General features: G+C 38.2%; 3 protein-coding genes across 4 annotated transcripts in view; 1 reads left to right on the forward strand and 2 right to left on the reverse strand.

Annotated features, from left to right (window-relative positions):
• The window catches only part of LOC107673388 (ankyrin repeat and SAM domain-containing protein 1A-like), a 116,704-nt gene extending 102,422 nt beyond the window's left edge, over positions 1-14,282 (reverse strand). The window contains exon 1 of the mRNA XM_016466951.1: positions 13,897-14,282. Coding sequence (XP_016322437.1) covers positions 13,897-14,075 — 179 coding nt within the window. The 5' untranslated portion in view covers positions 14,076-14,282. The remainder of the gene's footprint in view (positions 1-13,896) is intronic.
• Positions 14,283-15,577: 1,295 nt separating this feature from the next.
• On the forward strand, positions 15,578-17,377 carry LOC107673466 (transcription initiation factor TFIID subunit 11-like). 2 transcript variants are annotated; one of them, XM_016467065.1, is made up of 6 exons: positions 15,578-15,683; positions 15,927-16,098; positions 16,181-16,317; positions 16,401-16,488; positions 16,890-16,986; positions 17,071-17,377. In XM_016467065.1, exons 2-6 carry the CDS (start codon positions 15,934-15,936, stop codon positions 17,199-17,201), a joined length of 618 nt encoding a protein of 205 aa, XP_016322551.1. In that variant the 5' UTR covers positions 15,578-15,683; positions 15,927-15,933; the 3' UTR covers positions 17,202-17,377. The 2 variants fall into 2 exon arrangements, with proteins under 2 accessions (XP_016322551.1, XP_016322559.1); XM_016467073.1 differs by lacking the exon at positions 15,578-15,683 and adding an exon at positions 15,703-15,759.
• Positions 17,378-23,136: 5,759 nt separating this feature from the next.
• The window catches only part of LOC107672988 (UHRF1-binding protein 1-like), a 40,448-nt gene continuing 38,091 nt past the window's right edge, over positions 23,137-25,493 (reverse strand). Inside the window, exon 21 of the mRNA XM_016466390.1 lies at positions 23,137-24,799. Coding sequence (XP_016321876.1) covers positions 24,689-24,799 — 111 coding nt within the window. The 3' untranslated portion in view covers positions 23,137-24,688. The remainder of the gene's footprint in view (positions 24,800-25,493) is intronic.

The following is a 25,493-nucleotide window of genomic DNA, read 5'->3' on the forward strand; positions in this document are numbered from 1 at the left end:
ATATATATATATATATATATATATATATATATATAGGCCTATATATGGGCTTGATGTCAATATAAAAAAAAGGACTGTGGCGTTCTGCTGACACTGAAGAAAAATAAAGCAACTCGGGGGCTACTAAATTAGAACAAGCAATTAAAATGTCTAGACAAGACTAACTGGTGTCCAGAAAGGACATTACAGCGGCTAACTCTTCTGTGTCCAAATGAAACAGCGTTTGAAGTTGGTAAGTAGGAGTAGGTGGTGCTCACAGCAGGTGGGTTACGGCCTGCCAGGAACCAGAGGAGGTGAAGGGAAAAACATCATGAAGGATGAAGAACGGAAGGCTGCTTAAAGAACAAAATACAAGCTGCTCTTTTAGATTGTTGCACATATTTAAACAGAAACTATGTCTGCAGATTTTCTGAGAATCTGAGGACCATTAATTTATGAAGTTCCCCATGTTTAAATAGTTTTTGCTGAATTCTGCAGATTTCCCCCGAATACGCAAAAATTTGACTCGACTAGCATTTGATGAGTTTGGCATTAGCATGTTGCTAAACTAACATAGTAACATCCTCTAATAAAAATAAGAATGCACACAATGCCTTTTAAATATAAAAAAATGTTAAAGCAGCAGCATGCATGTTGTCACATCTTTCAGAGGACATTCTTCAGTGAGAGGTGAATTAGGGAGGGTCAGATGAACAACACTGGAAGGCAATGTTCTTCCCTCAGTTCAAGTGACCCAATTTGTGTTAATACTGAAAGCAATAAATAGAACGTAAATTATGTATTGCCTTAGACTTCTTATTAACTAGTGCGTCACTAGTGCACTTTAAACAAGATTAGTCTTCACATTTGTTTTCTGCCAGAACATAAAAGTAAAAGTTTTTGTGTGTTAGCAAACGTTCTTGTTTTATGAGAAATGGCCATTCAGTTTTTGCACTCCTAGAAAGAAAAGAGGATCTTCTCGTCCAGTTGAGCTCCTGGAATGCCACCCTGATGGTGTCAGATTCCTTATAGCCCATTAGTTGTGAAAACAACTGCTGAACTCTAAATGGAGTTTCCAGAGATGCTTGCTATAATAACCACCTCAATTTCTTCAGTAACACAATTGAAAACTCCTAACTAACAACTTTCTTGAAGTAAATGCATTTCAAAGTGAACAAATAAGGTATCAAACATTGTGTACCCACACAGTATAGCACAGTTTTAGTTTTCAGACACTGCACTCCAAATTCAACCTGTTAAAGATCTCCTGAATTCAGTTCAATCACAGATAAGGTGATTTGGCAGTCAATTATGACAGTTACAGGAATAGTCAACAACAAGCTCCAATTTTAAAGTTCAGTTCCTGATAAACCACATTCCAGCAAGCTGTGTGTGTGTGTGTGTGTGTGTGTGTGTGTGTGTTAGACACAAATGATTTAACAAAGTCAAAGATTCTGTCAGGCAAGTCAGTCACTCCCAGTGCATTCTGGTTCATGACCGATAGTCAAACAGAGTACTTCTCACTGATCTTTATCCTGATGCTTTAGTACACACTTAAACACACACACAGACAAAACAACACACAACAGGAAATCTATAAATGTGAGTGTGTGGAAATAGCCACTGAGAATGATTCAAGGGTGTGAAGAGTGTCAAGGGTCGAGAGTAGGAACTGTTAAATGTGTAATATCTGAAATCACCCTCGCTTAGTCAAGGCAAGTCATTTGAATATATGTGACCAATGTAAAATAAAGCATGGTGCAATTTAGGGGTGGGCAATATGAGCAAAATCTTAACACAAGTTTATCTCACGATTTTCCTTATATCACAATGCAGTTTTGCCTGAAATAAGTTTGTTACGACATCAATACTTTAGATACTATTAAAATTCATAATTCCTTTTATGATTCTCAACACAAATTTCAATCACAGCAAAAACTAATACTAATACTAATAACGGAATCCAAGTAAAAAGTTCTCAAGGTTATTGAAGACAAGTAAACAATCAGTAATAAAAAAAAAGAACAAATCAATATATTGCAACATTAAATTTTCTCCCAAGTGTTTATGTTCACTTAATACATAACTGACTGTGTTTACTCACCAAGATGGGAATTTTTACATATTTGTGTGTGTATTTGGACGTTTTTACAGCAGATGTTTTACATGTTTAAGCCACATGAGTACCAAACTGAGCTCTCTTTTAGGATTGTCTGTGAAAGATCATGCATAAACATAAGCATTCATATTTGAGTGAAAGAATTTCACTCAAATATGAATGCTTAGAATAGCTTAATGTTGCTATAACAACTGTAATGCATGAGAAGACGGAACTATTTAACAATTTCATATGAATTTGTAAAATGTGGAAGCACTCAGAACGTTCAAATACCTTGCTAGGCTTTTGGAGTCATTCATCAACAGGTCCTAAGCTGGCAAAACTGGAACTAGAACTTGTAGCATCAAACTGTTTAATATGAATTAAAATGTAGAGCTGCCCCCTCAGACAAGGAGCCACGGAGAAGAGAGAAAAATCAGGAATGGTTAAATATCCAACACATGACTGAGTTTAATCCAGTCAAAAAGAGGTTCATTCTGAAGTCAAAGACACTGTTGTTGAGATCAGCCCTAACCAGGTCAGTGGAACTTCCCCTTCACTCAAAGCTACATTAATTTTAACCTAGTTTTACAAGTTTAGCTGACATTTAGCTCATCTTCTTTCACGGTTATTAAGAATGAAGTCTGTAAGCATCAACTATCAGGCTTTTGGGCCGGGGTGGCTTTTTGACGTTTTCATTAAGCAGAGACTGTACAGTGAGACAGCATTTTACATCTATTGAGAAAGAAGGAAGTGGTATTAGGAAATGTTGCAGGTCAGATTTGAACCTTCATCACCAAAATGAGCAGAACAGCTCAACAAATCAGGAGCAAAAAACCTAAATTTCTAACTGAAGAAACGTGTTTTACACAGCTTCCTAAATAGATGTGATGTTATGCAATAACATTCCAGCAACAAGCAATTTGTCCGTCCACACCAGACATGACACAAAAATCAATCACACATCACAGCCAATCAGAGGAGCCTGTGGGCGGGCTCTCTCTCTGTGAGCACACTGATATATCGCAACCAAAAGAGCAAATAAATAAAAATATCAAACTGATAAATGTGATTTTTTTTTTTTTTTACATTATTCAAAATGCATACTCACTGACTGATACAATCTTTGACAAAGAATGCACTTTGTTCACAAAGAGTTCACAATTTGAACATTCTTGTTACCTTTAGGGCTGCAACTAACGATTGTTTTGATAATTGATTAAGCTGTTGAATATTTATATTTATCGATACCGATACCGATAAACGATAATTCTTTTTATTCGAAAGCCGATAACTGATATGTTGGCCAATAAATCTAAATCAAAATTTGTATATTATTTTTGAGAGCCTGATTACAAAAAAAGTTTCACCGTTAAAAAGTAAAATTTTAATTTTGCATTCATTTTAAATAATGCAAACAAGTCACTGGACAACATTACTTATGTGTAAAGAATCAAAATGCATGTGCCATGGATAAATAAAATGGAATATAAATAAAATGTCTGGCCTCCACACAGACAAAAATGAAATGATTTTAGTTAAACAATACTGTTGATGAAAATAAGATAACAATAAAAGTGGTGGTAATTATTAATAATGAATGAGTGATTTTGAAAAGGAAACATCATAAATTAATACCACTGTTTCAAATAGCAGCACTGCTGTTTAAGCTGCGTGTGCTATTGCTAAAGAGATGAATGACCTCTGGTAAACTGAAGCGCTTTGTTAGCGGGTTAATTAGGCCATATGAGAATCAGACAACATAATACACACAAACTAGTGCTGGGTGGTATGACCAAAAATTTATATCACGGTATTCCGGCCAGCACTAACACAAACATAATATTACAACTTCACAAGAAGATGCAAATGCACAAGTGAATCTGAACTAAGTTACGTGCAAGTCAGATGTGTAACTTGTGGATGCGCTCTTAGCTTTTCCTGTAACAACATGCTGAAACACGTTAATAATAATATATACACAATATTACAATGTACAATTGCACATAAGGCTGCAAATGCACAAGTGAACTTAACTATGCTAGTCATGGAAAAAAAAAAAAAAAAAACGGAGCCGTTTCCGTTGTGAAAGCGCTCTTCCCGTAACAACACACTAAAACATGTGCGAACAAAGATTCCACAACATTATTCTACAGTAATGCTCTTATTATAATATGCAGCCTATATGACAGACTTGTCCTGCACGTGTTGAACTTAACTGTATTTTCCTTTTTGAAGTGATTCCAATCATATTTCGAGCAATTCAAAACCATGATGGCGAACAGTGTGCATCTGAAGTGTCTCTGAAGGAAATGTATTGTTTACTGGCTTTAATGAAAGTGGCGTGACATGTGGCCAAGTATGGTTACCCATACTAGGAATTAGTGCTCTGCATTTAACCCATCCTTAGTGCACACACACACCGTGAACACACACCTGGAGCAGTGGGCAGCCATTTATGCTGCGGCGCCCGGGGAGCAGTCGGGGGTTCGGTGCCTTGCTCAAGGGCACCTCAGTCGTGGTATTGAAGGTGGGAGAGAGCGCTGTACATTCACTCCCCCCACCTACAATCCCTGCCGGTACGAGACTCGAACCCGCAACCTTTGGGTTACGAGTCCGACTCTCTAACCATTAGGCCACGACTTCCCTATATAATATAGGCCTATCGGCCAAATTTTCTTATCGGGTTGATAATGATAACAATAAAAATCAACATTTATCAGCCGATACCGATATGGTGGCCGATATATTGTGCATCCCTAGTATCCATCAAAGCACGACAATTTAAATCGATTAGTTGATGCAGCCCTAGTTTCAAGTTATTTTAAGCTCTGGCAAATTATCCAATGTCGCTTTCATTGTGGCTATTAAAAGGTCATTTTAATATTATGCAAAACACATAAGTACCTGAGATAATCGCTTGTCAAGTATTGTAGTCGCAGCAAGAACAAAAACTCAGATTAACATAGAAAGATACTTTTTTCTGTGCATTGAGTCATCATGTCACATCTGGTTAAGTGTTAGAGTAGGTGTTCTGCAAGTGTTGCCATGGAAACAACAGTTTGGTTATGCACTCAAACCTGCAGGAACTATAGCAAAAATGTGTCAGGAGCAAGTGCGCTAACTACTGTTACCACGGACCCAACACTAGCAAAACTTTTAATGAGGCCTGTAGAACTACATGCAAGCAGACCTCATCTTGGCTGGATATATTCAACCAGATTTGACAAAATATAGCTAACTAGTTTATAAAATGACTACAGGAAGTGATACAGATCGGTCCTTGGTCACACAGTTCACCAACCAAACCACTCAACGGCGAGCTGTGAAGCAGCCACATCAAACAGAGCCTTGTGTGTTATTCACACAACACAAAAGCGGAAAACATAACCTAACCTCTATAAAGCGTCAATTATCCTATAGACCAACACCAAATGCATACAGGGTACATAGTGTTTTTTTTTTTTTTGCATTTTAAGCCATTTAACTGTTACAGCTCATATTATAAGCTGAATTGGTCACACTTTAGTTTGGGGACCAGTTCTTACTATTAACTAACTATTAATTAAGAGTTTTCCCTAAATAAACAATTAATTTGCTGCTTATTAATAGTTAGTAACGTAGTTGTTAGATTTCGGTATGGGGTCAGATTAAGGGATCTAAAATATTGTCATGCAGAATAAGGAATTAATATGTGCTTTATAAGTAATAATAAACAGCCAACTAGTTAACAGTGAGAATTGGTCCTTAAAATAAAGTGTTACTGCTGAATTTTAGCCCTTTGTGGCAAAATGTTTCCAGATGAATTTTACAATGATTGAAGGTAATTTAATCTGTATGACAGTAATATCAGACTATGATTTAGCATGAAATATTCAAAGCATAATCACCCACTGATTGTGTAATTTCGTTGAAAAATTAAATGCAATGGCTTCCTCATGGACGTCTTGGCGACATATGTCTGCTTACTGAGATAAACCACATCGCTGAGCAGGTTCAGCATGGTTAGTTTCTGACTCTTGCTCTCCATTTTGACAGTTCTGTCGTCGATGTTAACACCACAACCACAGTCCCGTTCGGTTCCCAGACACTGCAGTTCTTCAGAAAGCACCTGCCCTTTCAGCTCCCCCACAGGAATCCACAACTACACTGATCGCTCTTCAGAAAAACTTCCCTTCGCCAGGTTTTGTGGGAATCAAAAGTGGCAGTCTGTGTGAAGAGTCTAACGCAATCTCTAGATAAATATCACTCAGCACTTTTACAGAAGTTTGCAGTCGGAATTGATGTAGCACACAGAAATATACAACAGATGAGGTTTAGGAGTCTTCCCAGCATGCAATTCTATATCTGTGCCTATGATCAGTCCTTTAGTCACAATGCATCTATAAAACCCCTGAGAATATGTCTGAGAATTCAGTCCAGTCATACAAGCCTACTCTCATAACACTGTTAAAAAACTTGAGCCAGATGGCTCTTCACTCGATACATTTTTTCATTATTTGGTGATATAATAATGGAGGAACAAGTCATCTATAGCCTAAAAGGCACTTAGCGCATGATCTGAAGTACTGAAAGCAGTCAGTGTTTGATTGCCTGGTCCTTCACACACTCTATGAGTTACTGATGATATATCAATATCTACCAATCATCAGATCAATCCTACAGATGTCTTCCTATGGACATCATAACAAGACATTCTGTTGATTTACAAAGCAGTGAAAGTCTCTTTTAATAGATAAGAAGCAGATGAATAGATAGACAAACAGACAAATAGCCAGGTTTTGGATAGGGATCAATGTATAACAGACTGACAGATAGACACATATATAGACAGGCAGACAGATCGTAAATAGACACATGGATGGACAGGCATATAGATAGCCAGAAAGATATATAATGCCACTAGACAGACAAATCGACAGCCAGGAGATGGACAAACAGTTAGACAGGTGATGGACAAAAAGACAGAAGGATAGACATACAGGCAGATAGACAGAAAGGCAGTTAAAAATGCAAACAGACAGACAGACGATGTACAAACAGACAGATGGATAGACAGGCAATTAAACAGACAGAAAGACAGACAGGCAGGCATACAAATTGATAGACAATGGATAAACAGGACAGACAAACAATTGGGCAGATATACAGGCAGACAAACAGAGAACAGACAGACAGGCATATATATAGCCACAAGGACAGACAAGCAACAGACAGACAAATAAATATACAAAAGCTAGTAAGACAGACGGGCGATAGAAAAACAGGAGGACAGACAGACAGGCAATGGACAAACTGATGGGAAAATGGATAGGCAGATAAACAGACAGCCAGGCAGGCAGAAGATTGACAAACAAATGGATAGACAGACAGGAAAATTAAGAAAATATGGACAAACAGAGAAGCAGAAGGATAGATAGTAGGGGTGTAACGTTCTCAGTAAAAAAATACAAATACAAAAATCAAACTGTACCGTTCTCCACCCACGGTTCGGCACGCACTTGCACCTCGGTTCAACTTAAAACTGACAACGCATCTGTAAAATGGTTTGTTAAAAATAACAACACATAAAACAGTTTGGCTAATGTATGTTTCTGTCAATGGATACGCATTCTGGCTTCCCAATACAGTACAACAACAGAGACGTGGACAAACCTAGGGCTGCTCGATTAATCGAATGTGATTGTCATGCGCATCTTGTCAGTAAAGCCGGTTCTGTGATCAGTAGTAAATCTCCAGCACGTGCTTTCAGATGGAGCAGCATTTACTACACAGAGCCGTATAGTTCACTGACAAGCTACGCAAAATCGCGTTCATAGTCGCAGACGATATAATCACGCAATTTGAAATCAAAGAAATCGTTCTGCGATTATGAATGCTGTTTGCGTAGCTTGTCAGTGAACTACGGCTCGGTGTAGTAAATGCTGCTCCATCTGAAAGCACGTGAAAATACCACATTTAATAACATGTTTTTACTCCAAACTCACTTCATAACATCAGTCGAGTGTTTGAAATAAATGCTTCTGTGAGATGATGTGGCTTCTTACACAGAATAAGGCACGCAACATATTTCATAGTATTCTAAGCAGTGATAAAGGCTATGTCGATTAGCATTGCATTAATCGCGATTTATCACCTTTGCGATTTAATTTCAATTAACCAGGCAGCCCTAACAAAACGGTCACTCTTTGTTCAATGTGAGTGCTGTATGCTGGAATATGAGCAGTCATTGATGCCGTCATCACCCGGGTGTTGATAGTGCACGACGTGCACAGCTGAGACCTGAACAGCACACACTGCTATCTGTTTTTAAACTAAACTAATTTAAGCCTTGCCAGTTTAAATATTAAAGAGCCAGAAGACGCGAATGAGAACTCATGCGCGCCGTGAGAAGATTTGTGTTTGTTCTCATCCAAAGCGAAAACCCAAGTCTCCCCACAAATATTGAGTTCTCTTTCAAGTCGTGTGCTTGAATGGACAAATTCACACAAAAATGATGTAAAAATGCCTGTCTTGGTGAGTAACCTAGCAGTAGTCAGTTGAACATACAGTATCAGTGTACTGGATCCATGCATCGTCTTAAAGTGACAGCACTTTCTTAATGTTAATCAAACAACAAAAGACAAGGAAATTACTCACTGCTCTTAACTGAATAGCTTTTGTAACTTTAATAAGGATTAATCTTTAATTCATACAGTCAAATATGCAATGTTATTTTACATTTGATTACTTTATTCAATTTCTGTGCCTACAAAACTGATAGACCTACCTAAAAAATCTGAAAAGCACTGTTTATTTTATCTGTATCTTCGCTCGGTTGTATTTATTTGTGCTGTTGCTTGTAATTAGATTATTTGCCCTTATTTTCTTTATTTTTATTTGACAATATAGGCTAGCCATTTTTTCCCTAAACATACCGAACTGTACAGAAACCGTGACTCTGAAACCATGATACAAACCGAACTGTGAGTAACTTTAACCGTTACACCCCTAATAGATAGACAGATAAACAGGCAGATAGATAAACAGCCAGCCAGACAGGATTTCTTTGATATCTTTGGCATTGATAATGGATGTTAAATCCACACGTGGACACATTGTGTATAAGCAGACGAGCGCACTTATAAACACAGATAAGGCAGCATGTCCAAATCTGCAGATGCCGCCATGTTGAAACGACATTCCAAGGAGGAGACCGAGAACTCTCAAACTCTTTCAAAACAAAATGGCAAGTCTCAACATGATGAAGCCATTCCACACCATACATAGAAAGAGAAAAAAAAAGAAAAAAAAAACAGTGCAAGTGCTTCTCTTTAGTTTCCAAGCATGAGGAAACCTCTGGTACACTGAGACAAGCCCTTCCGTCACAATACGTTAATGGCCGTAAAGGGATAGTTCATCCAAAAAATTCTTCCATCATTTACTCACTCTGATGTCATGGAACATAAAAGGAGATATTTAGGAGATATTAGAAGAAGCTGCTCTTTTCCATACAACGAATGAGAAATGTAACCACAGCTGTCAATCAAAATTTTCAGTCATTTATAAATTAATTTCATACTGTTCCTCAAACAAAACTATCATATGACTTTGAAAGACTTGGAATGGAGTATGTAAGCTGTACAAACAACTTTTACAACGCTTTTTTGTCCTTTTTGGAACTTGACTGTCCTTGCTTCACATCCACCTTGATTGTAGAGTGTACATTCTCCAAAACATCTCCTCTGGTGTTCCACAGAAGATAACATGAACTTGAAAGGAAGTCTCTAGTGCGAGTGAATCTGGGAATATTCGGGTGGCAGGGCCCTGACGAGTGCTGGATAGTGTCCACAGAGGCCCAAACTGTCAGCAGTCAATGAAGCCAAAGCCACTTAAATGAGTACAGATGTGCCACTACTGAAGAGAGGAAAGCCCTCTGACAGCCACTGCAAATACAGAACCAGCTGTATCGGAGCATTTCAGGAGATCTATCCAAAAACACTGCTCACAAGCAGCCGATTTACAGCTACCATACAGAGAAGAATGAGATCTAGTGCTTCCTCTATAACACATCAAGACAGCATTAGTAACAGACTGATATATCAAATGATATTCTGTCATTTGGAGATTAACAGCCGACAACACTGGCTGGCCGATTACAGATTTGGTAGTTGCCATTTGTGTGTTTAGTTACTGGCATCTGTATCAGTTATTGAAAACCCTCATCAGTTGAGCACTAGTTAAAACTACAATACACTTGAAATTGAAAATCTTCCCCTCTCACGTATAGTTCACAAACCTTTCTTTGCATTAGACTGTAGGAGGAGAATAAATGTTGAAATGAAGTGTTATTTTGTGTGTTTTTGCACAAGATTTATATAGAGAGAGATGTGTTAAGGTTTAAGATTATGTTATGTTGGGATTTACAGGGGTTTCTGGTGTGCTGAGGTTTTGAAAGGTTAAGCGTATAGCCTGTTGTTAGGTCGAAGATGGGCTGCAAACTTTCAAGGCTATATTAACTGCATAATGTTCAATTATACATGCATGTGTATAGTGATAGTCTCTTTCGTTACATTAGCACATGTTAGCTTGCACTGATGTTAACTAACATTTAAGCATAAAGGTTGGTATTAATATGATGTGAGGTAGTTTATTCAATCATTTTGTTTCAAACTAAATAAAAAAAGTGTAAAGTTCTACTAACGAGATCTTTTAAATTTGAACTATTAATAATAATAATAATAATAATAATAACGGTAGTGCAGTTGTATTGCGTCAGTGAATGAAATGTAGTCTCGCGTAGACTGACGGCTGAAGGTCTGGAATCCATGGCAGCTTTCATTGGCATGGTTTGACACCGACATGTCAAACAACCAATCACAGTTCGTTTCGTTCATCGTCACGTTTCGGGGCGTGGAAATGTCGCCACAATAACAGTATTTTAAACGGACGTATTTTAAAGATTCTATGGCGCGAACTTTAAATTTTTCACATACTTTTGAGAATCCAGCGTTTAGTTGATCCTGATAAGCGCTCGTCGTCACAGTTGTAAACACGACGGCTTTCCTCTTTCGTGAGGGGGTTTGGCGTCACGGCATCTTTGTTTCCAGCGGAACGTTAAAGAACGTGACACACACGTCTCCCGGGTATCCTGTATAATTCAACCAATCCGATGACGACTTCGAAACTCCTGAAGTGTTTCCATTTTTGTGTGCCGTATGCATCAGACGTTTAGCCAACAGTCCGTGACGTCTGAGGCTGAGAAATTAAATGTCACTTCTGCTTTTTATTCTGAAACCGGCAGCACGTATCCAAGATTTATGCTTTCAGTTTGAATGGAAATCTTATACAGTATAACAGTTAGTCGATCTAAACCAGTGATTGTGCATTAACAGCGGTCAACCATGTCGGTGCGCAAATGAGCGGTCTGAACTTATTTACACAGCACATTTTTTATTTTGGTTGCGCATGTGCATCTGCGCATCACTTACGTGCACCCCTATGAATCTGGTAACATTTTATTCTATTGGTTGTTGCACATACCATGAAAGTTCAGAAATGAAATGTCCAGCAAAATGCACAAAGGTTAATGCTCTATCACGTTTGAAAATAATGGATCAACTACTGTAAACCTATCCGAAAACATTAACTTGCGATTAAAACGCATTTGCTAAAGCAACCCTTTTAGCATGCTTCTAAAAAAGTCTTTGATCTGTTTTATCGTGACTCGTTTTTAACGGGACTCGTATGTGAAGGCTCCACAAAGCAAGCGCAATGCTGTACCAGGTGAGCTACCGAGCAAGTTTACTATGTCAGAAAAGCCATACATATGGAGCTGCTTATGTGATTCCAACATCAAAATGTATTAGTCTACAAATCATGCACTATGGTAAAAATAAACCTTTATTAATCAATAATTTGCACCTGTAATCGTAATTTCTGTGAAACAGAATCAAAGTTGTTGGTGGTTTCCACTAATGTGCATTTCATGTGGAAATTTAATTGCATGTACAGGTAGTTTTTTGGAGTTTTGCGCAAATGTAGATAGGTGCACATTAAAATCATTAATAAAAAGTGGAAGTGGCCTTATTAATAGGTTAATAAATGCAAATTTGTGAAGGATTAAATCGTACTGCTCTCTATGTAAACTAGTTAAATCTGATGACAAGGAATGCCACTGTAAACAAGCAGAAGACACACTCACACCACAAAAGACTAGTGACATCTACATTACACACATGCCAAATGACAAGCTGCATGCAAACACAGCACTCCCTTTAACACCTGCCAATAATTCAGTCTCTGGTAAGTAAATACAGGCTGATGCTCTTAAAGATCTCTGGCCTGTGAGCAGAGGGAGGACAGACAGAGAGCTCTCTTTTATTCTTCTCCTGCTGGCACCGGTTCCAGCCTATCTTCCGTTTATTTACCTCCGACACACGCTGAGCTGGTCTTTCTCACCATAGAGCACTGCCGGACATTGACCCACTGAGCCAGGCGCGACACACAGATGCCAGTGAACACAAAGACTTCTGACGGAGAGAAGGGGTGGGCAGGACGGATGGCATCATTTCTGGCCTCTAAATGATACATTTGCACAGGGAATAGGATTGATTCTGTACATGTGGGTCAAAAATGGCTTGTGTAATGCCAGGTGTCAGGAGGTAAGGTGTATAGTTATGAATGAAAACATATGAGCCATCTAAATACTGGAAGACAAAACCTTTGACTAACCGCAAAATCAAAGGTCTGAATACAAAAATCTAAAAAAATGTAAAGAATCTATACAATAAGATAGACCGCCACACAATACAAGACACTCAACACAAACAAATCAGTGTCTCTATATATCTATAAACAGAAACCACGTTCGTCTAATCAACATCCACTGTGAAATTGTGCCTAAACATTATTCTTTGATATGCAAAACAAAATAAGAGCCATTCTGACAGCTCAAGTGCTCTGGGTTCACACTGCATTGAGAATAATTTGCATTTGCATCACACACCTACACATCTACATTGTAAATACACGTGTAGATGACATGCAGCAGGAATGTCCTGCATCTCAGTATTGCTGCTGTATGAGCAGCCTACTAGATTTCGCTTGTAATAGCAGGCCTGATGGCGCATGTTACTCATGCTTTCATGACTTAAAGAGGAACGTGATGTTTATATTGCGAAAGAACTGACAGATTGGTTGTTTTGAAAAGGAATGATTCCTTGAGCTACTTTTTTTTTTTGAAAGCCAACAGAAATGAATGAATTTAAAACGAAGTAATTCAGTCTTAACCAAGAAAATGGCCTTTACCTTAATAACTAGAAGGTTTTGAGTAAAAAGTTCAAATGTGCAAATGGTCAAACTAAAAAGGTCATCCAAACTAAAATATCACATTTAAAAAAAAAAAAAATGCCTGATGGGTAACAACTGAAATGTGAAGCACTTTATCAGACTGGGGCAAGTTGTCGCATGTTTTAAATGTAAATACATATACTGTAAAACACGGCTTTTTTTGTTTACTTAGGACAGCAGATTACATTTCAGTAAAGCTATTGTTCTCAAATTAGTTGTCATTGAACAGCCGCCTGTTGACAACTTACCCCATACAGAGTGTGACAACATGCCCCGCTATAGACAACACAGTGCTATACAGCCTTCAGTGATCTTTCCTCCTGTAAAATGTTCATTTTTTGTGTGCACTTGAGACTTTAGTGTTCGTGTGTACGCAGAAAGTGACTCGAGACCCGAGATATATCAATGGAGTAAAAAGTGTGACAACTAGCCCCGGTCTCCCCTACAGATAAAGAAGCCTCTGCCCCGTGGCTTTCTCCTAACGTTACCTGAGCAGACTGGAGAGCGGGTGGGAAGAGCTGTGCCCGCCGCTCCCGACATTCCCGGAGGATCCAGAACCACCCGCAGCGGCCGAACCGGACGACTGTCTCTTCGCGGACAGGAGCTTCTCGACGGCGGCCAGATTCCCGGTGCGTGCCGCCTCCAGCAGCTCCTGCTCCTTCCCCATCTCACCGCGAGCGGAGGAGCGGAGACACGGCCACACGGCCTCACGAGCCCACTGCGCGACGCGCTCTCGTCCCGCTCCGCTCGGTGCACCAGCGGCGGCTGTGTCAGGGCTCGTCCCGCTCCAAGCGCAGCCGCTCCGGGGAGCTTTCTCTCTCTGCGCCGCACACACTTCCTGGGGCACGGACCGACACGTCACTTCCTCCTCGACGGGTGTGCTCCTCGGTGACGTCACGAACCATGCACATCGCTTCATTACACTAATGACGGCGCGACTGATCACTCAAGCTGATTCCTGACAGTTTTCCAAACCAGCTTCAGTTGCGAAAGAGTCTCTTATCAAGTGAAGTATTGTGAACAGTGGCAGCACAGACTTATTTTCTTTGCAATTTCATAATTAAGTCCATTTTGAAGATTGTAATGTTATATTGATGTTGAATGATTAAAATGGCCCGAAGAAAGCGTTGAGTTTTGATTGATTTGGATGAACTGATTCACCGCCAACATACAGAGATACAGCAGCAGAATTTTAAGATCAAATGTATGAATTAGGCCTAATTTGCGTCAGAATGTACTGATTAATTAAAAGACTAAATATTCACTGAAAGAGACTTTGATTTAAGTACACGTTCTCTATTGAAAATTTGATGCGAAGAGCATTTTGTTTTTTTGTTTTTTTTGTATAATTTAAAAGTAACAATTTATGCATTCATTTATTAAACCAATTTTTGATAATAAATTAGTGGCAGGGACATAAATTCCCGTTGTCTTAAAGCAGCAACACAGAAATAGATTAATTAAGTGGAATGAATGATCTATATGTCTCAGCGGTTAAAACTTAGGGGCGTTTATATTATTACATGGATCTGAACATTAATTCTATTTGAACACTTTAGTGTGTATTTTTTTTTTACTCAATGCATATTACAATTTCTGAATTTTAATTTTCTAAAATGTTTAACTTTTAGGTCCAAAAAAAGTTGCTCCGATGCCTGCTGGAGTGAAACAGAGCGTGTCACGTGGCCGTCAGGATGGACCAATCACAGACGATTAGATTATGTTTATTGCTTTTTAAAAAAAATAAACATATTTTAAAAAGCAGGTGCGAATCCTTGGAAGTAATATATTTCAACGATTATAGTTATTTTAAACGGCCATTGTACAAATATCTGCAATTAGACAAATAGTTGGCCATGCAACAGTTATTATAAAGTAAAGAGCGCCACCTAACGGTTGGATCATCGACATCAGCGGTTGAATTTTGGGCTGGTTTACCAACCGCCATAAAACATCTAAAGAGGAAGAAGAAGACTCTTACTTCATGAGAATATAAGGAATAATTGTATGTCATTCTTTTTTTTAATTATATTTATATATAAAGCCTCCTCATTTGTCACTCCACACTCCAATTCAGTTGGTGGCGGTAATGCACTAAAAGTTGGCTTGCCCACTACCAATAAACGCTACAAGAAGAAGAAGAAGAATAAGAAGAAGAAGACTCTTATTTTGAAACGGACCGGATATGGTCGTGACTGCTGAGTCTGAGTGCAGTCTGTGGAAGCGAAAACATTGCTTTAATTGAGTGTTTATAAAACACGGCTGTCGGTCTGAGGTATGCTATTAGAGGATGTCAGTGTTTGTGTGTTTTTGCCATTGTTTTGTCTAACATGTTGTTTCCAATCCAATATGTCAACACAAGAATAGAATATATTATTAGGTAGTGGAGAAAATTATGCATTAAGTAGACACCTGTTTGGGGTGGTTTTTGGGTTCACGTCTGCTGAGCATAAACTAAGCGAGTTTATTTATTATTCTTTATTTAATTCACCTCATCTGACATTAATGAATCTGTCAGCCAAAGCATGGCAGACCCGGCCCGTGTGAGGACCGAAGTGGGGTTCGGCGAGGCGAGCAGGCCCGCGGAGAGACCCAAGCCGGGCGAGGGGTCCGGGGACGCCCCGGGGAGCAGCAGCACCTCCTCTGAACCCGCTGCGGGCCAGACCACTGCGAAAGAGGAGGGCAGAGCGGTCAGTCCGTTTGTTATTCCTGAAGACTTGAAATTATTCGATAGAAAAGCTTTTAGTCATGATTGATCTGAGTGTGCTTCAGAGATCTGCTGCTGGTGAAGAAGAGGAAGAGGGATCTTCATCACTTCATCCTCCTCCTGCCGAAAAACTGAAAGTGGAGCATGACAAGAAAAAGGAGAAGCGGCAAAAAGTTGATGAAGATGAAATAAAAAAGATGCAGTAAGCTTCATGGAGGATTCTTGTGTATTGTGTGTGATGTGCTACTCTGGATTAGGATGCAGAACTCCTCATTTGTGTTGCAGAGTTTTAGTATCATCATTCTCTGAAGAACAGCTGAACCGCTATGAGATGTACAGACGCTCGGCTTTCCCAAAGGCAGCTATTAAAAGAGTAAGTGTATAAGATTCATAACTGGATCCAATAAGAGTAAAACAGATTGTACTGGGTAAACTAATATCTGTTCTTATTGTTATTTAATACTTTGAGACTTGTTGGATACTTGTTAAGAATTGTTATCAAAGACCTGTTTGTACTGAAATGTCTTGCTGGGTCTAATTTAAAGAGAAATAGCATTATATTGTTGTGCAGTTCAGTATATGAATCCAATGTTTATTATAAAATGGTACACAAATTCCCATTAGGATGCTTTAGGTTTGGTTCCAAATTATCATAGAGATTCTGATGGGAACCATGTAAACATTTAGTTTGAGATCTAATTGTCCCACTTTATGTTTGAATTATAACATGGAGGAAAAAGAAAAAAGTGGAAATTGATCGTTTCTGTCTTGCAGCTAATTCAGTCCATCACAGGCTCTTCTGTCTCTCAAAATGTGGTCATCGCTATGTCAGGAATATCAAAGGTGTTTGCTGGGGAGATTGTTGAGGAAGGTTGGTAAGACACTGAAATATGATTCAACGGTAAACCATAAGCCTCACTGATTGTCTCCATAATGTTTTTTTCTGCCATTTCAGCTCTTGATGTGTGTGAGAAGTGGGGAGATACGCCACCTCTGCAGCCCAAACATATGAGAGAAGCTGTCAGGAGACTGAAGAGCCGAGAGCAAACTCCCAACACCAAACACAAACACATCCTCTTCCACTGAGTCCCTCCCAATAATTATTATTATTTTTATTATTACATTTCTGGTGTGTTTGGAATGGACTGTTGTCGTCTTCGGTTTTGTTCATGATGTTTACAGTAGAGGATGCAGTATACATCTTATTTTGTCCACAGTCTGTCCTCTGGAGCAAGCGTCCAAATTAAAAATAATTTTTTGTATATTTTGTAATGTCTGGTTATTTAGAAAACTCTGCAGATACATTATGTGTAATTATATTGTGTGCATGGAAATATAAAAATGTAATCTTTTCACTATTCTTTGAAAGAATGAAAAAATGTAATATTTTGTCAGAACCTGCAATTTCCTTCATCATAGGAGCAGACAATCATAATAAAGCTTTACTAACAACCAGGGATGTACAGAGAGTTCCTCAGGGGCACATGTACACAACAAAATTATAAACACAACACTTTTGTTTTTGCCCCCATTTTTCATGAGCTGAACTCAGATCTAAGACTTTTTCTATGTACACAAAAGGCCTATTTCTCGTGTGTGTTTGTGTGTGTGTGTGTGCATAATTGTAAAAATAAAGTCCTTGAACTTGAACTGCTTACTCTTCACATAATAAGCCTTTTGGTGGCACGTGGGTTTCATTTAACCAACAATGATGGTTCCATCAAACAGTAAATGGTATATCAACATGCAGTATGTAAATAGGAGTAAATTAAAACATGATTGGTCAGCGAAGTGTGGCTGTTATCTGATTGGCTTGAGTAGATGGTGGGTGGAGTCCACGCATTTGTGGATTGTCAGCATATTGATGCTAGAAATGTTTCAAAAACCACAAAATGCACAGCGAGCGATCCACAAGTATACAGGACGCGATTCACAAATGAATGGCAGGCAAAGTTGTGTTTGTGACATAAAAATGTATTTGTGAATATGTTTTTTATTTGCAAATCTCATTTTATTTATTTCTGAATTTAATTTATGTTTGTGAAACTCTGAGATTTATTTGTGGATCTCGTTCTATTTATTTGTCAATATGTTTAATTTTTTGTAAATCTTTTTACATTTATTTGTGGATCATAATCTATTTATTTGGAATAATGCAACAATTCTACCCCCATAAACAAGCATTGACTCGTCTAAACTGTAAATCTGGGCAAAAGTTGTGTAGTTTATTCAGACCGACCAGACTGCCTCATTCAGACTGCTACGGAACTTACTGAACATCCAAAATAATGTTGTGTGTTGTAATAAATGCACTTGCTGTATGTGTGTACATATAGTGGTATTTTTACCAGCTGAGAGCTTTTAAATTTTAATAAAACATTTGTAAAGGAGTCAAAACATCGCCAGGAACTCCTGTGTTGCACACACAAATGAAGATCTGCTATAAGGAGATGGCAGTCCAGACACCTCTACCAAACTGCAATGGATTTTGGTTTAAGTTTTTGATCCATGTTATGTTCATATTCAAACCACAACAGAGTTTGCTTGGAAGCAGACCGAGACCCCTTGTTTGCTGTGGCCCAAGGTTGAGATGACAGTGTTCAAACATATTCAAATAAACCACACTAACAGAGCGATCGCACCAGAGTTTGTTTTATTCAAACCAAACCTGCCAAGTGTGAACACACCCTTAAAGGGATAGTTCACCCAAAAATAAAAATGTGATGTTTATCTGCTTACCCCCAGGGCATCCAAGATGTAGGTGACTGTTTCTTCAGTAGAACACAAACAGATGTAGGTGACTTTGTTTCTTCAGTAGAACACAAACGAAGATTTTTAACACAAACTGTTGCAGTCTGTCAGTCTTATAATGGAAGTGAATGGGAATCACGGCTTTGAGAGTAAAAAAAAACACACAAACAAAACCAAATTAAACCCTGCGGCTCGTGACGATACAATGATGTGAAAAGACACAAAACGATCGGTCTGTGCAAGAAACTGAACAGTATTTATATTGTGTTTTACCTCTGATTCACGCAATGTCCGAACTGTTCGAACTGTCCTGAGCGAGTTCTCAACAGCAGGCGCGTGAGGCGTCTTCTTCTTCTTCTTGCTTTATGGCGGATCGCAGACTTATAAGTGCATCGCCGCCATCTATCTCTCAAATGGACCATTGACACTCTATCTACAATCTCAATTAGGAGTGTCAATGGTCCATTTACATCTTGGATGCCCTGGGGGTAAGCACTAAGCAGATAAACATCAAATTTTAATTTTTGGGTGAACTATCCCTTTAAACTCAGTGGGTATGGCACATTAGGCTCAATCGCTCTGCGGTGAGAGTCCCAGCTGAGCCGTCCTGTGAGGAGTTTGCTTGTTTTCTTCATCTTGATGTGGTGTGCAATATAAGCTGTTTTCCTTTTTGCTCCAAGCGAAGCCACAACAGAACAACAGAACAGAACACCGTTGCAACAATTAACTACACAGATACTGCTTTTCCACCGGAGCTGGAGCCGGAGCCCAGTTGGGATCTGGGCTGTGCTTCTCCACTCAAAAAAATCCTGGTCTCAACAAGGGATCCTGTGACGTCAGTAGGTGGATTTTCCACTACAGACCACAGTTTGACAGACACATTTTTAAAAGCCATCGGATTTCAGATAAATGAACAACAATAAATATGTCAGTTCAACAGTGGTCAGCAAAAGAGACCAACACCCTCCTTCTGCAAGAGATAACAAGCGATTATGGTCACATGTTGGTGACGTAGAAGGATCTGCTCCCTGCCAGTGGAACTGGAAATATGAGCTGGTTCTCATAGCCGTGGGAACATATTTTATCTGGGGGGTGCTGGGGGGGCGGGGCTTGATGTTGCAGGGCGGGGCCATGGTGGGGGATTTTTGACAAAATCCTAATATTAAACAGCCCAAACTCTTATAGATTAACATACAAATGAAGACAGAGTTATATGCGAACCCATATATATTCGTGCTTTTGTGATTTTAATTCAATAATTTTTTCTTTCATATTTCTGTTAGAGTTTTTGTCATGGATCATGGCTGTGACCGTTTTTGACCCACTGTCTTGAATATTGATATTGAAATATGGTTAAAGTGACGTGCTGAATGCAGTGACAAGCATTCATAATTAACTAAAATATTCTTTAATGTAATTTCTATTGAAACTTTTATGTCATGTATTTAAATATATTTGTAATTACACATTTGTAATGATTGAAATTTTGTACATGTAAAATATATTAACTTTAAATTTAATATTGAAAAACACACAGCAGTTAAAATGATAGTCAATTACTTTATAAGTGTACTTTAAATATGACAAAAGATTTTAAAAATAATGATTTAAAATGTACTTTAAAACTTTTAAATTGACATGATTACAAAGTGCACTTAAAGGCACAATATGTAAGATTTTTTTATTAAAATATCCAAAAAAAACACTATAACAGTGTTATATATTTTGCTGACTTGTGTACTTAAAATTATCCCAAAATGTTTAGAAGAATGTTTAAATCCAGAGAAATAAGCAATTTTAACTAGTGACACGGACCGTGTCCATTGTGTCGCATACGCGCCCTCTAGCGGCGAAAATTACATATTGTGCCTTTAAGGGAATTTTACTAAATATTAACATCGCTGATGCTCAAAATTTTTGGTCAGTGCACTTTGGCGAAATCTCTCATTAGAAACAACAAAGTGCAGATGTACATGCGATGTAAATAAGAGATTAACTCACCATACACTGCAGACAACATCATTGATTATAATGTTTTATAATGATTATAATATAATGTCTTTGATAATGTAAATATTCTTTGCTTGCTGTATAATTTGTTCGTTGTTTGAATAATCGTGGACATGCGGCGTTATAATTAAACTTAAAATGTATTTTTATTAAACGTGATCAGGTTAAATACAAATTCAGTCTTATTAAAATATTTTATGTCATAATACTTGCCTAAAACGTTATGATGTGCGTAGTTAATAGATTACATGAGGCTACAGTGGTTTGAGCATGTTTATCCAGAGACTAGAGCGCTATTAAAGAGATGTGCTTATGTGATTGACGGTGGCCGTCTTGAGAAGCGAGAAGCTTGAGAAGCTTCGGAAAATGGTTCATAAAAAGGACGAGGACGTGAATGGTTTTTACAAGTCGGAATGTAAAATTACGGTAGGCTAATATCGCGCAAGAAAAATACATCCGCACTGGGCTATATATTTCTGGTCAGTTTAATAAATAATTAATCACAAAACTATTACAAAAATTAGGGGGGGGGGCACCCCTAGTTCCAACGGCCATGCTGGATCTGAACAAGTGCCACTCTTGGCCGAGCACCAGCTCCAGCTCCGGCATCAGCCTTAGTGGAAAAGCGGTAAAGTAGCAGGGTTTCGTTACTGAATGAATGAGCGTTTTCAATTAATTGGTTAAATGAATGATTCAATGACTCACTCATAAACAGCCACTTGTAATGATGTAACCTGCAGAAAAATCCCCACAACCAGTGTATAGACCGTCTCTGGAAGCCCCAGTGTTGTTATCGGTCCTGTTTCAGGCTAGTGTTCAGATGTTTCAGTGACTCTTACAATGATAAAGACCTTATGTGTCAGAGAAACAAGTGTGCAGCCATTTTTAGAAATTTGTCTTTGAACTTCCATTTTTGCGGCAGCTCTATAGCATCACCCATTCTTGTTGGCGAAGCAGAATTGGCAATATTGTATCTAAAAATAAGTTACTCAACATTAACTTAACTTCCATTTCTCTACAGCAGAATTACCGTTTTGGACATTTATTCAGATTTTTATTTTTTTTTAACAGTAGCTTATAAAACTACTATATTGTTCATTTCTCAGTTGAATAAGTGTATTGATGTTAGAGAGAGTAACTCACAGAAGATACACAAAGTTCAACTTTAAGAAACATTTTATTGATCATCATTGGTCTTGACATTTGCACACAGTTATGGTTCACAGAACCAACAAAATATTAGTTTGTTCGAGGACTTTAATGGTGGTGACAGAAATGTGAATTTACATTAGAATATGGTAATGAAGAGATTAGAGGTCAAACTAAACCCATGAATTTCAACCATAGCAGGTCTTGAGGGACATGAACAGTGATGAACACGTACCATTACAGACATCAGATAACCAAGCACAATTCAACAATTCACAACTTCCCATAAACTTGATAATCATACAATCTTACATTGTATCTGCTGCACAAAACATTCTGCTCTGAGACAAACCACATATCCGGCTTTACTCTGGATATGACACATGAAAATGAAAACTGTATCAGGTGTCCACCTGAATCCATAGTTATGCAACGACATGCTTTAATATAAGACTTTTCTCTAAAGATCCCTTTGATGAAATAGAGATAATTGTTGACAGTAATAATAATAATAATATGGATGGCAGCTCAGACCAATTAGTGAATTTGATGGGAAATGTTCAAATTCATTTCGAAATCTCTTGACTTTTGATTACAGACTTTGGCATCTTGGAGAATATGAGCACAATTTTGAGATCTTTTCTGAAACTCTAAAGGAGAAAAATGAAATGATCATGCATGTAAGGACATTTCTGTTTCTTACAAATATATCGCAAAACATTAACGAGAGCAACGTTCATTCGGAGATGAGCAGACCGATCATTCTGTTCTTGAGAAACGATCAGCCACACTGTCGGACACCTTCATGTGTAACAAACAAAACATTCATCGTACTGGACAAATATGATTAAACTGCACACATAGAAATAGAAGTAAACTCAGTACCAACTACACAGCTAAAACAAGCAATACAATTAGTAAAACCGGGTCAATATTTACCATACGCTTCTTCTGATCACAGGCAATACTCATCAACAGTGTAACAATGACCCTTAAATAAAATTAAATATATAAAAGCCTCACTCAACAGTCTGTGACCTCGATGATGTTGCACTTGTGAAAGATTTCAAGTAAAGTCATGCATATAACACCAACAAATGTTTTTTTTTTTCCTTCCATGCACTGAATGAAGTTATTTTTGATCATAGGAATAATATTTCCATTTCTACCATCTACAGAAAAATGTCTTTACAGTTTAGACTATCCTAAGGTTTTTGGAAGACAGGAATATCTTGATCACTAACAGATTGTTTAGTGTATATGAATGCTACACATTGCACTGAAAGCTGATGCACAGAGACACAATGAGACACTGGAACTCTACAGAAACAGAAAAAGCACTTTCAAAGTCAATAATGATGGGCCACATTTGAAATCACCGGACACTTGCTGATAAAGCAATCCAAACATTCGAAGAATGAGAGGGATGTTGATATCACAAAGGCCAAGAGGAGCCACATTCATTCAGCTGTTTTCTATAAACCCACAAACCATCATGCCTCACAATACTGATTTACCACAAAAATGAGTCTTGTGATAGTCCTAAACATTACAGTACACACCAGAAATGTGTCAAAATGCTGTAGCACCTGTAGTTCGATTCGTTTTTTTGTGCAGGACATCACACAGAAACACTCTTCACGTCATCCTTTCATCACAACTCCTAGTTAAACATTTTAAAAGGGGGTTAGAATAGTAGTAAAACTGAAATGTATCATCCCAACCCAACACTAAATCTTAAATCACTTCCATTATTTTTTACATTAAACAAAAAAAATTGTCCATTTAATTGATGCAGTTGTTAATGGACATCCAATCTCATACTAATAAAGTTCAAATAAATATGCATACACATGAATAATTAAACTCTATAGAGTAGTGAAATGTCTCAAAGTGACTTATTTAGTGTAACAGACTGACCAAAAAACTTTTTTTTTCATTAAATAACCCACAATGTAATAAGTCTAGATATAATGTTTGTTACATTGACACAAGCGAGCATTGTAATACTGAATCAAAGTGACTTCACATCTGAAGAGCTTGCGCACCAAATCATTTGACCACCAGCATTGGCACTAATGTTTCTCTATGATCACTTCATCTGTACGGCATGAGAACCGTGATCCTACACTAGAGGAAATGGACGGCATCTCAGTCTCAGTACAATGACTCTGAGGATGTGTTGGTTAATAGAAGTACCATCTTTTGTACACTGAACCTCAGATAAAAACTGTGATATATACAGCGCATTTACGTCAAAGTGCTTTTGCTTCAGCTCCTTTCATGAATAACACACACATCGGCTGTACTTTACACGCTGAATAGCAGCCAACAAGAAATCAAATCTACAGCTCTGTTCCAAAACCTAGCAGTTTCCTTCAAAGGCAGCATCTTAACAGTTAGGAAACCTCACAGGAAACTGATTTGAGATGTAAAGTGAGCATCCGTTTCACTGTTGACTTCAGTCCCCCTCCAACTGGGAACTTGGTGAATTGGTGTAGAGTAGAAAGAGAAGCGTCACTACAGGAAGACTCATGGAGGACACTTGCAGAGACGGAAGAGAACTGGATGACATGTGATTTGACTCTCAGACGTCAGAAAGGGATGGATGAGAACTTTAAGTCAGAGGCAAACCTCAAGTCTGGTTTCTTTCCCTTTGTACATCATAAGGTGAAGGAGGGGTCGTGTTTCCTGACTTCCTGTAGCAGGCGCTCTCGGTCAGACAGAGCTTTCTCTAGAGCTGACTGGACATCAGCGAGTCTGGACTCCAGAGGCTGAACCAACAGAGAAACAGATACATATGAGGTTCCTAGATCTGTCCAGAACTAGACTAAAGATCCATCACGATCAGTTGAAGCACAAAAACACTCCTCTGAAAACATGCTAATGGGAAAAGAGACAATTTTAGAGAGGAGTTGTAGCAATACACCTTCATCCATAAATAATACAAGACATTTAGACTTCAGCCTTCATGTAATTAAGAAGTCAATGCTACTGTTGACATTCAAGAGCCTTCTCTTGTCCTCGAAAGGAATCGTAGCCAAGCACTGGAAAATTACAATCACTTTATATCCTCTAGGCTTGAAACTGTATCAACTACAACATTTTTATTTATCTGAAAAGAACAGAAACAGACACAGACACAGACACACACACACACAGAGACACAGACACAGACACATTTAGCAGACGCTTTTATCCAAAGCAACTTACAAATGAGGACAAGAAAAGCAGTCAAAACTAACAAAAGAGCAACAACATATAAGTGCAAATGACAAGTCTCGGTTAGCCTAGCAAGGTATATGTATATATTTGATATATTTTAAATAAAGAATTTAAAAAAAGTAAAAAAAAAAACAAATATACATAAAGTAGAATTAAAATAGAATAGAAATAAAGATGGAACAGATGTGTTTTTAGTCGTTTCTTGAAGATGGTTAAGGACTCAGCTGCTCGGATTGATTTGGG

This window comes from Sinocyclocheilus anshuiensis, unplaced genomic scaffold (assembly GCF_001515605.1).
Source record: "Sinocyclocheilus anshuiensis isolate Anshui unplaced genomic scaffold, SAMN03320099.WGS_v1.1 scaffold453, whole genome shotgun sequence".
In the NCBI taxonomy this organism is placed as follows: Eukaryota; Metazoa; Chordata; class Actinopteri; order Cypriniformes; family Cyprinidae; genus Sinocyclocheilus; species Sinocyclocheilus anshuiensis.

Excerpts from the sequence above, each read along its gene's own strand:
- LOC107673466 (XM_016467065.1), top strand. The coding sequence starts at position 15,934 with ATGGCAGACCCGGCCCGTGTGAGGACCGAAGTGGGGTTCGGCGAGGCG. Across the intron at positions 16,318-16,400 it reads GATGAAATAAAAAAGATGCA|AGTTTTAGTATCATCATTCT; the intron begins GTAAGCTTCATG and ends TTTGTGTTGCAG. Across the intron at positions 16,489-16,889 it reads CAAAGGCAGCTATTAAAAGA|CTAATTCAGTCCATCACAGG; the intron begins GTAAGTGTATAA and ends TCTGTCTTGCAG.